Source organism: Perna viridis, chromosome 2 (assembly GCF_037379345.1).
Source record: "Perna viridis isolate PV_CMFRI_1.1 ecotype Kerala chromosome 2, ASM3737934v1, whole genome shotgun sequence".
NCBI classification, from domain to species: Eukaryota; Metazoa; Mollusca; class Bivalvia; order Mytilida; family Mytilidae; genus Perna; species Perna viridis.
Window position 1 is genome coordinate 68,413,234 of NC_142446.1, and position 15,335 is coordinate 68,428,568.

The following is a 15,335-nucleotide window of genomic DNA, read 5'->3' on the forward strand; positions in this document are numbered from 1 at the left end:
AGAATTTGTGGAATTTTTTCATGTTTCTTCAACAGAAAGGGGTTTTCTGTTTGGCAATATAAAGACTCATTGAAGTAATACTTTAATTGTCAATCATTGACACCATCATACAAAGTTTGAAAGAATTAAAATTTTCTGAATTGGTTTGTGTCATAAAAGATACGATTTAAGAACGGAAGTTAATTGAACAAGTTACTTTTTTGAGATGCTTTAAAGTGATCTTATCCTGACTTTGATGTCTGTAGCCAGGAACAAATACTTTGACTTTATCTTAAAGGCAGGTATGGAGTGTTAGAATGGTAGTTTTCTTGTACAATTATATCAAACATCAAAGGGATGTAGAAAATTAATGTAGAAAAAAATGCAGCAACAATAAAAGGTCATATTACCAACCAACTCCCAGGATCCTATAAGTCCTGTAAGGAAATAGGTAAGTTTTTGCAGCTCTGTGTAAGCCAAATTAGACAAGAAAATCAATTTAGCCATGGACTTGTGAGAGAATCTAAATTTATGGTTAAAATCAAAGCAAGTTACAGTGTATGAAATTTTCCCCTAGTGGAGCAGTCATAATGGGCATTTCCCAGGGGTTCCAGTTCATCAAAATTTTAGCAATCCATACAATGCTTTTGAAGCAGATGGTTATAGTGACCTTGGTGTCTGTCTGCCCATTCACACCTTTTTTGTTTCAGTTTTCTCTGCATCTATTTTACACTGTATAGCCATCTTATATTTTGATAGACGCTTCAGCAATATTGGGAAGCAACATTAACTTTAATTTTCACAACTTTAATAATTTGACCATTTTTTTTCGAGGGTGGGAAGCAGGGTTTCCTTTACTGACCTTTGCTTGAAGTTTTTCTAGTCATTTAAGTCATGTACTATCATATAACGAAATATGTCAGAGAGACAACAACTCTGCAGAGATGAAATATGTCATCTCATGCAAGGCCACCCATGGGTCTTCAATGAATGACGAGGAAACCTTCAGACATACATTTTTTTGCGCTTCTAGCTGCCAGTGTAAAATCTCAATATGTAGTGAATTCTGCTGAAAATTATAACTAAACTAACATGGTCACGCAAGCTTGAAGTTATTTGAAACTGTGATTTTCCTTGAAGCAAGAGAAAAACAAATACATTGTACATGTACTATCTTTAAAAAAAAGTAGTCAATGCAGTAAAATTATGATCTTTTTACTTATAGTTTTCTACATTTCATTCAGGAAATAACACATGGCACACAATTTTAATTTTCGATACAGTTTTTTCGAACACCACTGACTAATCAGTAATTGGCCAATCAGGAAACGAAATTGTGATCAGGTGACTTGCATATCTTTAAGGTCAAAGGGTAAGAAGTGAAAAGTATACCAACTGCATTGGAAAAAAAGAAATAGCTTTACAAGATGTACCAAAATTTAACATACATGACTTTATTTTCAGTGGGATCTTCTTGATACTTTTGAGGCACTAGTACTGGTTTCACGTGAATATTTCATATAAAAAGTTACTTTGATCTGAATGAAAGGATAGGCTAAACTGAAGTCTACCGGAAGTAATTTCTGTAAAACATCCAAGAAAATAATCAAATAGCTGATTATTGATTAAACGAATATAAATTTAGGAAATTATCTAAAAAAAATTCCTTTTAGATCAAAGAATAAAGCAGAAATTTTCTAGAAAGTGGTATCAAATTTTAATGGCCCATTTCCGTTACAGAAAGTATTGCCTAAGGCAGTGCTGATGTTGTTTATAATGAGTGTTCCTTATCAATCTAGACTTGCTTGGATTCATTTGATATTTAGTCTGTGAAATACAGATAAATCTTATCGTTTTCAGTTTAGTTACATAATGCAGGGTAATTTGGTAAGATAAAGCCATCACAGTAATTGTCTTCAAAAAAAAAAAAAAAAAAAAAAATAGGAATTTCTCTCCGATTCTTAGAAATTGAGCTAACTCACAGATCTTCATGTTTAAAAGAGTTGAAGTTTGGAGACAATTGGTACATGTATTTTTGTACTATTTTGAAATTTCAGAAGTTAAAAGATGAAGTCCAGAAGTAATGGTGCAGTGGTCATTTGATATCATGTACATAGCAAGCAATGGGAAACGCACAAAACTCCCTTAAAGACAAATAAAACAACGAACAGAATACAATACAAAGTGATAAAAATTTTAAAAATGTATTCTTATTGTTAATCTGTATATTCAATTCTATTATATACTTTCAAGAATAAGGATGAACAAAATTAACAATTCTTTTTAATATAAGAGGAGACCATGTTTTCATTTTGTTATAATGAAGCAACATGCAACAGTGCAATTACTTCACCCACTTTGTTTTATTTTTAGATTTAATTTAAATTACAGTACCAGTTGATGCTGAATATTTAATGTTTTTTTGCCATGTACATTTTTTTTAAGTGAGCCATGTTTTATATAGTTTTTGATCACACTCAGTTCAAAGTGATTTACAGGCATTGATGCCTCCTTTAGTACATTGTAACTACTACAATAGTTGAGAAATTTAATTGCTACTGTGGACATGCAAAGTGGCCATTTCAAGATTTCTTAACCCACTTTTATTTTTTAAAACTTCAATGAAAGTTGGTTCAGATTATTAAAAACATAGAAAAATTAACCCTTTTTAACAGTGCTATAAATTGGTGTTAATATTTGATGTCCAAATGAACAAAAATGTAAACTTGATTCCTTTAACATGCAGTTCAATCTTTAAATACTCTTTTCAAATGTATTCAACATGTTAGGTCATAAATTATGTCTGTGTTGACGTGATTTAGAATAACTACAAGATTGCAATCGGAGGATCAAGTTTCTTTGTCGAGCAATTTGATATTTTATCATAGACAAATATTTTATACAAAATGCAGAGAAATGTCTTTTATTTTCTTTGTTCATAGCTTGAGTTTTAAGTCTTTGTAAAAATCAGGCAAATTCATTCAATCTGGCACAAACCCAACAGACTGTAACTACATTAATGCTCTAATTGGTTGACCACTAACTAGTCTAGCTCAAAAACATTCATTGTGAAATATTTCAGGATACATGTAGTTGTGGACTATTCTGCCTTTTGACAGAGTAATCCGCCCTTGAATTGTTCATTTTTGGTAGATTTCTATGAAATTGAAACTCATTTTACCAGAAAGAAATTGCAGACCCGACCTCATTTTACCAGAAAGAGACTGCAGATCTGACCTTCACTTATTAAATTCTTATGCCAAACAAACTGGTACCTTATTTTCCACAAAAATCGACTGCGGCTTATAGTCCGGTGCGCCTTATTCACCGTTAATTTCTTAGTGCATTTTTAAACTGACCATAACAGTACAACTCACTGCCTGAGTTCTAGAGAGACTTGTATTTAAATACTTGTTATTTATAGAGCTTGCTTGTTGTTTGCATTTTTTGGTAATAAATACTTCACATATTCAAGAAGTATGAAGTTTATGCTTGTTCATGGTTAGCATGTTAATCTGGCATTCCTCAAAGGACTTCTTGGAGATTTTGAATGGTTGTATACATGTACCTGAACATACTCAAAGAAAACTCAATCTTACAAAAAAAAGATTGTTTTCTGTTCTGCATGCATGTTAAAACCAGGGTAATTTTGAAATTTCATTCATTTGAACTCTTTGAAGCTGACAGCTCTGTTATATATGTTACATGTATTGGAATGTGTATGTATTAATGCTTTGATCAGAATATATACATACATGAATGAATATTATATTTATTGAAGTACATGTACAAGAAAACAAATTTGGTGTAGAGGTGAAAACCTTCGAAAGAAATCAGTTTCATTGTCATTCTTAATTATAATTAATAATTATAATTATAATTAAAATATTATAATTGAAATCTCTTAAAAAAAAAATAAATAAAGAACAAAATTTTTTATACTACTGGTGATATGAGAAAGATTTCTTTCCCACTAAATGAAGGAGATAGGGAGGCTTACAAGAAAGTAATGGTAGGAAAAGTTATGGTGATTTATATTTATCGTTTAGTGGGGAGAGTAGGATATAAACTTGGAAAAGTCCACAAACTAAAAAAATACAATGGTTTAAGACCCTTAACTGTTAAACTGTTTGTGACATTATGGAATTCAATAGCTTTGATTAAAGTTAACTTGGTACTAATAAGAACATTCTCCAGCATCAGAATTTCTTGATTTTTTTTTTGGTACCATGGGTAGAGCTAAGTATGTTTGGTTAAGCCAAATAAACAAAAATGGTAGATTTTAATCTAACCTTCACCAAAAATATGAGAAGAATGGAAGGATTTTATTTTTTTTTTTTAAGATTTCTTACCAGATAATGGCTAGCCTAATTATAGCTATGTAAGTATGGATATGTTCTAAATCCATAGCCACATCAGTAGGGTTTGTAAATCTTGTTCTAGTTTCAGTTTCCCTTCTGGAATTTCCAGTGTAGAATGCATGGAAATCCGAAGACCGATATGCATTTTAGTGTGTACTTCCAGGAAATTCAAACGCCGGTTCACAATGCAAAATCGTCTATTTTATTGTATTCTAAACATTTTTATCTCTTAGAACTTGATAATTGTCATTTTTAATCAGTATTTTTACACCAAAATGATACTTCGCTTTTAATATTGAACTCAATGCTATGTTAATGACAAATCTCCATACATTTGAATGGTAGACTAGGACCCATTCTTACAAATCCACGGAGTTATGTGACGAGACTTACATACCCTGTTGCAGACAAGAAACATTACTTAAGTCACCAAGAAATGAAAGATTTGTAATTATAGTACATTAGTACTAGAAACTGACGCGAAAAAAATCCTGATTTTGAAATTCCCACCCCAGTTTTTTTATTTTTGTCAATTTTTTAGGGACAGGAGAAGACGAAAATCCATTATTTTTTTTTTGGCCTTATTCATAAATTATCTTGATTGGTACTGATTACTGGGTGTAAATCATCATTTATTGACTACAGTATCATGGTTTTCCCCGGATTTTTTTTTCAAAGTACAAATAACTCAATACAAAAAAAAAAACAAAAAGAAATACATAAAAACTTTGATGTGTTACAAACATGAGGATACAAAGCCATTTCTCCATACATCTATAGTCAGATTTTGTGGTATTAGTCTATTATGTTGCTGAACTGCTTTTATGTAGTTTTGATAAATTAGCCGATAGAGAAAAATAGAAAATAAACTGCACAGAAATTAAACCCAGACTGAAAATCACAGTAGAAAATCAAAGACATATTTCTACTATTACATCGATCAACAAATGTGAATGAAATCCATGTTAAAATCCATGTTTGTCGATGACATGCACATTAGCCTCTTTTATCATAACAGCGCAATACGATATCCATTAGTATGTGGTGGATCAAGAAGACAAATATATTGGAGAGATAAAAATGCAATTCTGAAAGTTTTGTTACTTGGTAAAATAACTATGTTACTCAGTGTTTAGGGGGTATGTCAATTTTACTAAACAGTATCTGTACGTAAGTTCTCCAGTTAGTGTTCCGGTAGCTGTATTTAAAAAATTATGTAACAGTGTCATGCTAAGAAACTTGGAACCTTGAAGAATAAAAGAATTTTTTTTTCAAGATTGCATGTTATAACTATAGACCTACTGTCAAACTCGTGTTCATAGCCCAGTTTAATGAAATATTAATATCTTAAATGAGTTTTTCCTGAAATTATTCCTCAACTCAAATTTTGACTAATCAGTAATTTTTGAAATGTAAGATTTTAGGAAATTTCTATTTAAAATTGTTAATATGATGAGTAATTCTGACTTTTTTTAGGAATTAGCACAAGTCTTGCATGTGCTATCATAAGTGATCGACTGACATTAGAAGAGACTGCCAATATATATTATCAATTTTATTTAATACTTTTGTCAATTAAAAATTTCTTCTAAATATAGTCAAATCAGTCTTATGTACTGCAAAAGATTTTTTTTGCTAGTCATTATCTCTAGATTTCAGTTCATTTTTTAACCAAATAATCTTTTGCAGGTTATGGGAAGAAAAATTTACAATTGAAAAATAAATGTGTCTAGAGGTAGTATCTGAAAGTCTAAAACAACAACCACTATGAAAACTACATGTACATGTATCTCAATAGTTGTTTATACAAGCATTGCAAAACACAGGAAATACAGTTATACCTGTTTGCACAAATGCTATTGGACTAAAGGTTTTGTTTTATGAAGGTAGGTTTTTGGTTTACGCCAGGTCAAAATGAATTGAAACTAATATAATGGAACTTCATGAGATGTCTTATTTACACAGGTTTCTAGTTTTTAACAGTTAGGCTTCTGTAACAGGGTTATGTTGCTACTGTCCTGAACTGATCTGGGCAACAGTTTGAGGATGAGTTTGGCCTGGGTTTGATTGATGCAGATTTTACTGTACTTACTCAGGTAACATCCATCCTCTTTTTTCCAGGGTGAGTTGGTGTATGGAGACTATGGCAGAGAGATTGACCTTATTAGGAGAAACAGAACTACACCCCTAAAAGGCAAAGTTCTCCTCATCAAGGAGGGAGAGATTTCTGTTAAAGATAAGGTATGAACAATGCTTTTCTTAAGATACCATAAATTAATGCAGGTAATTTTCATGGGATGCTTATTTTAGTGTATTTAACTGTCTGTCTAAAAACGCCAAAAAAATTTCCACAAAATATTGACTCTGGACTTCAGTTAATCAGTGCACCACTTGGCATCCGCCAAAACCTCTCTGCCTCAAAATTACAAAATTTTACACCTATCAAAATTTTAATGTTGAATGAAATGACGAAGTATGGGTACTGTGCTAGATAGATTTGAAATACATTTGGGCTGCAGAACTTGGAATGAAATGATTTATCTTATAAATGTGCATTAAATGTTTTGACATGCAATATGTCTTGTTTCGTGCATTAAACTTGAAGACCAAGAAGAACAAAAGGCTAAGAACAAAATCACAGAATTCAAAAGAATTTTTAAAAAAGTACACATTAAGATAAAAGCACAACTAAACCGTATTAAAACTGGGTCATTATTGATAATTCAATGATTTTCTTGGTACATATGAATCCTCGCTATTAACAGGATTAACCTGTTCTATCGAGACTCCAAACATATTAGAAGGAGAATAAAACATTGAATTATATGAGGAATAAATCACTCTAATATGAAAACTAGGATTTAGTACAAGTAAGTCTTAGCTAGGTCTCCAATTTGTCAAGAAATATGGAAAAAAGCTTCAAATTTAATTGAAAACGGAATTGGTGAAGCCATTAACATGTCACTGAAGTTAGATCAATTGGTTTGTTTGTCCGTTTGTACATTAAAGGTCTGTTTTGAACGAATCGAACATTCCTCGAGCACTGATACCTGATTTTAATACAAGATTTTTATCTAAAACAAATAGAGATCATCATTGACTGGGCTTGTAGTGTTTGTAGATTAAGTACGAGTACCCTGGGGGAGGAAAACACAACCAAATATTTGGTTATTAGCTACCAGAGCTCTTGACTTAGTGTTTTTGAGAGGGTTTTCATTCTTATTTTATCAGTTGATATGGGGAAAACAAAAACCTTATGTAAGAAGGACTTCTATAACTTAATGTTGTTTTAAAAATGATATCCTCATGTTTATAATAATACTTATAATGTGTAATATCAGATAGACAACAGTGCTATCTTTTCTAGCTGCCGAAAAGTTGACCTGATTCCATGCACGGTTTTGTTTAGAATTTTTAGCACGCTGGGCTGTTTTCTACCTTTAATCTTTATCTTTTGAAAAAAGGAAAAATTCAATGAGAGGGTTTTTTAAGCATAATATTTTAAAGGGTTTTGAAGGGGAGTTATTTTGCCCAACTAAACCCCTTTTCAGTTCATTGTTTATAGTTTTTAACCATGTTTGTAAGTTTAAATGAAGAGGTGTAGGAGTCATTGTAACTCGTAAGGCTAATTGTAAAAAAGAGTAAACCACATGTTATGGGAATTTTTTTGTGAATTTGAAATATTTTCCAATCTTAACTAATAGGCAGATATTTGGCCCAGAAAAGGGGTCAGAAATCCCTATACTAATCTTTAACAATCATTAAATTTTCAAGACAAACACAACTAACTCCCTGATATTTTTTAAAGCTTTTACAAACAGACAACTGACTAGACTCAGAACACCATAGGCACAATTAGTCACAAAGCTATAAATACCTGTTATTTTAGCTGATCACCTGTAAACCTACATGTAGTTTAAAGGATTTAGTTTATCATTTTTACATATCTGTACTTGACTTCATATTTCTTTGTAATATTATTCACCTAATTGCTTAACTTTTCAAAAGCGGAAAGTCCATTAGTCGATTTTAACAATGAAATAGAATTAGATGTCCTAAAAACGACATACTTCAGAGCTTCCTAGCTGCTTTACTTAGAGATTTATAGCCCAATAATTCTCTGTACAAATGATATAATAATCCTTTATTATTTCTTATGGGACGTAAAGGTAAATAGCAGGTATTTGTTTTGTCCTTCAAAATAAAGTCTTGTCTATGACGTCAGTGATAAAAGGGAAGTATCCGGTCTTATATTTGCATACGTAGTAGTTTTCTTTTTATATCAGCTCTAAATATATAGATTTTGACACAAGAAGTACGGCACAGTTTCCCTTTTTTGTCATCTGCTGTCTCTTGGTGAATATACCATATCTGCTTATCAGGGAACTAAGGAATTAAGAATGTTTTAAGTCTGTAGATGGAAAGCGGTATTCTCTAAATGACATGTACAAATTCCATGATTAATCAGATCCTGTAAACAAATCAGATTTTGAACCACCCAATCCCATTATCAATGACAAATAGGTACATTTAGTACAAGGGTATTTTTAGATGAAGTGTATCCTGTCTAAATCAAACCCTTTATGGACTTAAAAAAAATTGTTCGGTTTAGACAGGTGTTTGGTTTAGACAGGCATTTGGTTTAGACAGGTGTTAGGTTTAAACAGGTGTATGGTTTAGACAGGTGTTAGGTTTAGACTGGTGTTTTGTTTAGACAGTTGTTAGGTTTAGACAGGTGTTTGGCTTACCAGGCTTCAAAATACACTAAACTGGTTTAAAGAGACTTTAAAAAGTGTCTGGTTTAGACAAGGGGACTTCTAAATGTGTCTGGTTTAGATGTTTTTTTTTTCAGATTTATTCAGGGTTTGGTTTAGACAGGTTTCACTGTACATTTTAAAAATGTGGCTCTGTAAAGTCATCAATCATTTCTATTTGTAGAGATAAAGTAAATACGAACTAATAATTCAATTTTTCAATTTCACATTAAGTGGTGCTTATAGGTAGTATACATGTGGACTATCCATCTCATACTTGTTTGTTGCGAATTTCTAGTATTAATCAGACAAGTTCTAAATCTGGAATGGTCATACATTCCTTTCCTTATTCATGAAAATGTGTCCTTGAAGTACATGGCGAAAATCACTCCTCGTGAATCTCTAAATTTACCTCATAAAGCTTAAATTTGCAAAACATAATACAACATAAATCGTCCCATGTTCATAAGAAATAAACACAATTTATGTTATTTTTTTTTCTAATTTACTGCCAAAAGTGGATGGTCCTGGACTTTTTCAAGTTTTAAATCAATGGTCTACTTACAATAAAACAAAAGTCCTCAATAAAGTGTCAGTTATATAGGTTGAAGGTGCAGAACTTAGATAAATCAAATTTCTAAGGTTAGAAATTATTAGTCCTTCGAGTGACAACTTTTTGTTCATTAAAACTATATGATAAAAAAAAATGAATGGACTAATTATTAGGAATGTTCAAGCACACTTTTGATTTTCAAATTTTGTTTTATACTCTGTCATACGAAGTGGCAAGGTATTATGTGAAACCCTCAGAAAAGTTGTGGCAGTTCATTTGTCTGTCTGCCAGTCCACCGAGGATTTTTTTGATAATAGCTTGAAAATGGATTAATGTATTTTTTCAAACTTTTCACAGATATTGTGTTTCATAAAATACAAGTTAAGTTAAATTTACAGAAAAATCCAAATTGTGGTTTTCAAGTTACAGGTCATTTTGAATATTTTGCCATGTCTCCTTTTTTGCCATTATGTGTGTGTGTGTGTCTGTGTGTGTGTGTGTGTGTGTGTGTGTGTGTGTGTGGTGTATCACTGAATGTTCCATTAATATCCATTTTAATACATGAGTATATTTTCCATTTATTCTTTACAAGTTGTAGCCCGTTATTCAGCATGTTTAGTTCATTTTGTGGTATCTGTGATCAACAATATACGTTTTTTCTGCCTGACCATGCATATAGAAAGATGGATTCTCTAATTTCTTGGGATCTATATGCATGCAATTTCAAATTACTTAATTGTTTTTTAAACTCCAAACAATCTAAAATACTAGGTGAAAATTTATTAAAATGATAGTGAATGTGATTGAATTCTTTTATGTCTCCATGATAAATGAAGAGGTTTTTAATTTAGGTTTATATTAATTCTTTCAAATGAAATAAACTATGTAAGTTGAATTATGCTTTAAAGTTCAGATTTTGATAATGTTATTGAAAACAATCATTAGAAAATGGTTTTGCTCCTAGAATCACAAAAGGTTGTTAAATCTTTATAAAGCAGTTTATTACCTTTACAAAAATACAATTTCCTAAAAAAAAAAAAGCAATCTCAAAGAAAATTTAATCAACACTTATATATTTCATCCAATATTAAAAATAGATTATATATAGATTAGTATTTAGACAGTTTGACCTTATGACCCTGAAAATGTTTTCTCAATTTATTGCTTTATCAAGAGCACAAATCATTTTTGATTGAATTTTTAGATGCTTGAATTAAATAGTTAATGTAAAAAGGAAGTCTCCTTTCTGTGTTGGTCAAAATATAATGACTTCTCTACAATAAAACATAAAAGTTCAATAGAAATGGATGTATGTACTAAAATAAGAAGTTATCAAGCTTGTAACAATATGTTCTACACAATATTAAAACATAATGGGTTGTAGGAGGAGATATTTCAGTGCTTTCATGTAAGATATAACTTCCATGGAGGTTAATTGTATTTGTAATGTTTTTGGGTCTGGAGATTTTGTCTATGTCTGCCAACAATGTCTCTCTGTCTGTTTACCTGAGTAGCAGCTCCTTATTACATCTCAGGGTTGCATTGTTATCCTTTTATGATGGCTTCCAGTGGTTGATCCAGAAATTCTGAAAAAAGTTTGCTGGCTGACTTGCCTATGGTGGCTATATACTGTGTACTGTTGTTCATATGTTGGTTGCTCACACTTCAGAACTCAAAAATACTCTCATCATTTTGTTTGCAAATTTAGTGAAATGTTTTACCGTATGATTTCTTTTTTAGTTTTTATTCTATACTTTTCTGAGTTAAGAGACTTTATTTTATCAGACTTTTACTGATAAATGCTTCTGGAAATGATTCTTATTTTTTGTATAATGTTGGTCATCATTTCAAAGTTAAAGGGGGACAGTGTACATGTAATGCTGCAGTTTACTTTTATCTTGAGCCTCTTTCAGATTCTTCCTACCAATTTCTTCTTGTTTAGTATATCTGAGTAGTAAATATGGCCTTACATTTGTCATTTAGTTTTTTTTATGTTTTTTTGTGGTGGGAGAGCACTTAGGAAACTGTATTTGTGTTCCTTAGCCTCTCAATGTCTGCAATAAAATAGTGATTTGACCCTTGTCCCAAATGTCCCAAATAAGTGACCTTCTATATCTCAGTAATGTTTTATTCACCTTGGTAGTCTAAAAAAATTACATTTTAACATTAAACATAAAATTGCTATCTAAATGGTTGAAATAGATAGCTTTGTTTACATTCTAAAGCTACAACTTAATAAGTTATGTGAACTTTCCATTAGGCTTTTAAGCAATACAAATTGATGCACTTCTAAAATCTAATTTGTAACCAATATTTCGGCCTATTAAATCTTTTTTCCCTTTTACAAATTATCAGAGGTTATTGAAAACAGTTTTAAAAGGCTTGTTTGGATTAATGGGCTGTAAATCTAAATTATATGTGAGGTGCATTTCTTGTCTGATACTAGATTCTGTTTAATGGATGGATCATAACTTCTTTAAAAGTTTTTTTTACCTAAGAAACACCCTTAAAGTGAATAAACAGGCCCTGATTGAATGGGAAGTCACATGGAATGGACTATATGGAGCATGTAGTGATTCATTCAGTTCATAACATCAATGTAGTTCTCTCTTGTGTTCCTAAGATGTGGTTGTTAGTTTGGTTCAGAATATCGATGCCTGTCGTATCGTCACCTCCTGTTTTAAGCAATTACCTGTCTAAAATGTTTCTTTTATTGCATTCTGTGTAAAGATTAACCTGTATATAAAGGTCACATGTCTTATGTGACCATGATTTTGCTCTCTGTTGGAAGGTCACATAAGACAGGTTTCACAGTTAAAACTCCTTTATATTTAGGTCATTATTAAATTTTGACAATTTTTGTATTTTTCTTTTATGTGCATATATTTTGATCTCAAAACTTTACATAATTGTAAGAATATGTGGTGTTTTTAGAATTATTTAGGAATGACTGATATATTTTTTCGGTCCATGAAGAAATAACCTTGATCATGTGGTGCACACTAAATATTTTTTTTATGTTATTTTCAAATGTGCACTGCGGGCATTGAGGTTATTTCAAAAAGACTGAAAAATTATAACAGTCATTTGTTATAATTTAATTTAAGTGCCAAATATCAACCAGTAACTCATTAAAAAGTTTGATGACATCAAAGTCATTACAAAATTTGGTCCATTATTTTTTTTATCCATTTAGAAACCATGTTACTTCTGAAATTAAATTATTCTCTATTTCCCCAACCTTAAGTAATAAAATATGGCATTTAGTCTGACTGTTTTCACTTATACATGTAGAATGTGTGTTGTATATTTGATGATACACTTTAAATATTTTGACAGCTCAAACTTTAAGAAACCTTTATAAGAGTGTTTTGAAATTTGGTATGCATGTGACTTGTGTGGAATTATTTTGCTTTTAGTTTAGGTCAAATTAAAATGTTCAGTATTTTTAGTTATTGTATCAAAATCCTGAATTTTATAAGTATTACTATATTAATTTTGTTGGTATACATTCAGACTCTGTTCTTTTCTTCAAGTCAAATACATGCATAGGCAGATCCATTGAGAGGGGGGGGCTTATGAATTTGAACATTTATAAAAATTGTCAAAGATATTATTTGTGCCCTCCCCCCCTTTCCTTGCCCCCTTCCTTGCCCCCTTCAGCAAGCGATTTGCTTAAACTGCCACTGACATATATATACCGGTAAACACATTACCTTGACCTTTCCACCACACCAAGGTCAAATGCCCATTTGCATGATGAATGTCTTTCTAAATCTATTAGTGCCTAATATTCTTCAATAACTGCATTTTATTTTCCGAAATCCTTTTTGATGTTTGATGGTTTGAACCCTTCATTACTTACAATGTATTTATAATAACCATCAGAACTGTAAGCGGGTTAGTTTTTCTGTTGATGATACAAATATTCAATAAATGTAAATGCATTTATTCAATGACAAGATTTTGCTTTATCATGCTTGAAAATGAATTTAAGTTGCATTGAATTTTATTAAATTATACACTCATATGTATATAAAGGAAATATAAAGGCTTATTATAAAATACGTATCTGTTTACTTTTGGATGGCCATTCTGTTTTCCTACTCTTTTCATTTCATTTATATATTAAAGGTAGATCAGATATAAAGGCATTTTTTTATATAGGTTCTGTAGGGAATTTTCAATATTTCCCATACCATAAAAAACTGGACGATATAATTTCATGTTAATTTATATAAAGAACACTTAAATGACATTCTTTCATATTTAAAAAAAGAAAATTGGGGGTCACCATACTTTTTTCTTGCAGGGGTGGAAAATATTTTCATAACATTTTTCTTTGCTACTATAAATCACAACTACTAAATATTTGGTACACAACTATACTATGGAGTCCCATATCATGGGATTTGATTTCAGGTCTTCACACTTCTTCTTCTTGTTCACTTTACAGGAACCCAGTCATTTCGTGTCTTACCCATTTTTATGTTAAAATGGGGATAAATAGGAATGTATGTGTATATATATTTCATGTTTAAATATTTTCAACAGGTCTTGATCCCTTATTTTAATGTAGAATTCAAAGGGCATTTACAGTTAAACTCAAATTAGGAATTCAAAAGGCAAGTACAAAAGCAATGCAAGGAAAACAGTGTTTTAAAAAAAAAAACACAGAAAAATCAAAGTAGAATATGAAATGAACAAGCAACTTGGACTCCACTGGAAAGTGGGAGAATAGACTGGGGGCAATTGTAGGGTTATCTGATGTATTTCGTTTTATTTTTCAGATTAGGCTGGGAATGGTATATGGAGTGAGTGGTATTTTACTACACCAATCAGAAAATAGTATCTACTATGAGTATGCTGGTTGTGGAGGTAGGCATTCATCCCCTTTTTCTATTTCCTCAACTTTAAGATGATATATATAGTCAGGAATTCTTCTAAGGCTCAGCTCATTTAGGACCTTTGAGTAGGCTGTAGGCCAGCGCATGGACAACACAGGAGTCCAGTCACTTGAAGGACTTATATTTCTTTGGTTATATTAATCTTTTTGGTTCCAAGCCTCCACCAAATGCCTTTTAACCTGTAAATGAGTAATCCATTTAGGTAGTCATTCATTGCTTCAGTAACTAGTATTACAAAATTCTTAGAGTTAGGATATTCTTTAATTTTTTGTTCTTCTGGCAAAGTTTTCTGATATAGTATTTGGCTAGTAAAATTACGGGTAACCACAAGTAAACCTGCACATAAATCTCAGAGGTTGATCATGATGGCAAATACAAAACATAAACAAACAAAAACAGAAATAAAACAACATCCAAAAATGTATTTCAACAAAAAAAAGTACAACTGAGCAACAGTGATTCTACAAAAACTTTTAGGGGGTATTGATCAGGTGCACTGGTAGGGTAAATGTCAACATCAGATCTATGAGTGGAATAGGACAAATCATTCTCAATTTTTGTTCATGTCTTCATTTTATTTTGAACAGACCACCCACAGAAGTATCCTTTACCTGTTCTGACAGTGTATGGACCAGTTGCTGAACAGCTGATGTCTAATTACATAACTAGTAGTGGGTAGTTCATACATAGTAGAGTCTATAAACATATCCTTATGAATGTATACACCTACTTGTTTTTGTCAGAAATCTTTTAAACAGGTGCTTGCAAAATTTATTTTTTT

General features: G+C 31.2%; 1 protein-coding gene across 5 annotated transcripts in view; it reads left to right on the plus strand.

The window, feature by feature from the left end:
- Window positions 1-15,335, plus strand: part of LOC148626657 (glutamate carboxypeptidase 2-like) — a 40,524-nt gene that overhangs the window by 12,835 nt on the left and 12,354 nt on the right. For all 5 annotated transcript variants that reach the window (XM_088570820.1, XM_088570821.1, XM_088570822.1 and 2 more), the window contains exons 3-5: window positions 6,462-6,581; window positions 14,438-14,525; window positions 15,142-15,225. In XM_088570820.1, coding sequence (XP_088426946.1) covers window positions 6,462-6,581; window positions 14,438-14,525; window positions 15,142-15,225 — 292 coding nt within the window. The remainder of the gene's footprint in view (window positions 1-6,461; window positions 6,582-14,437; window positions 14,526-15,141; window positions 15,226-15,335) is intronic.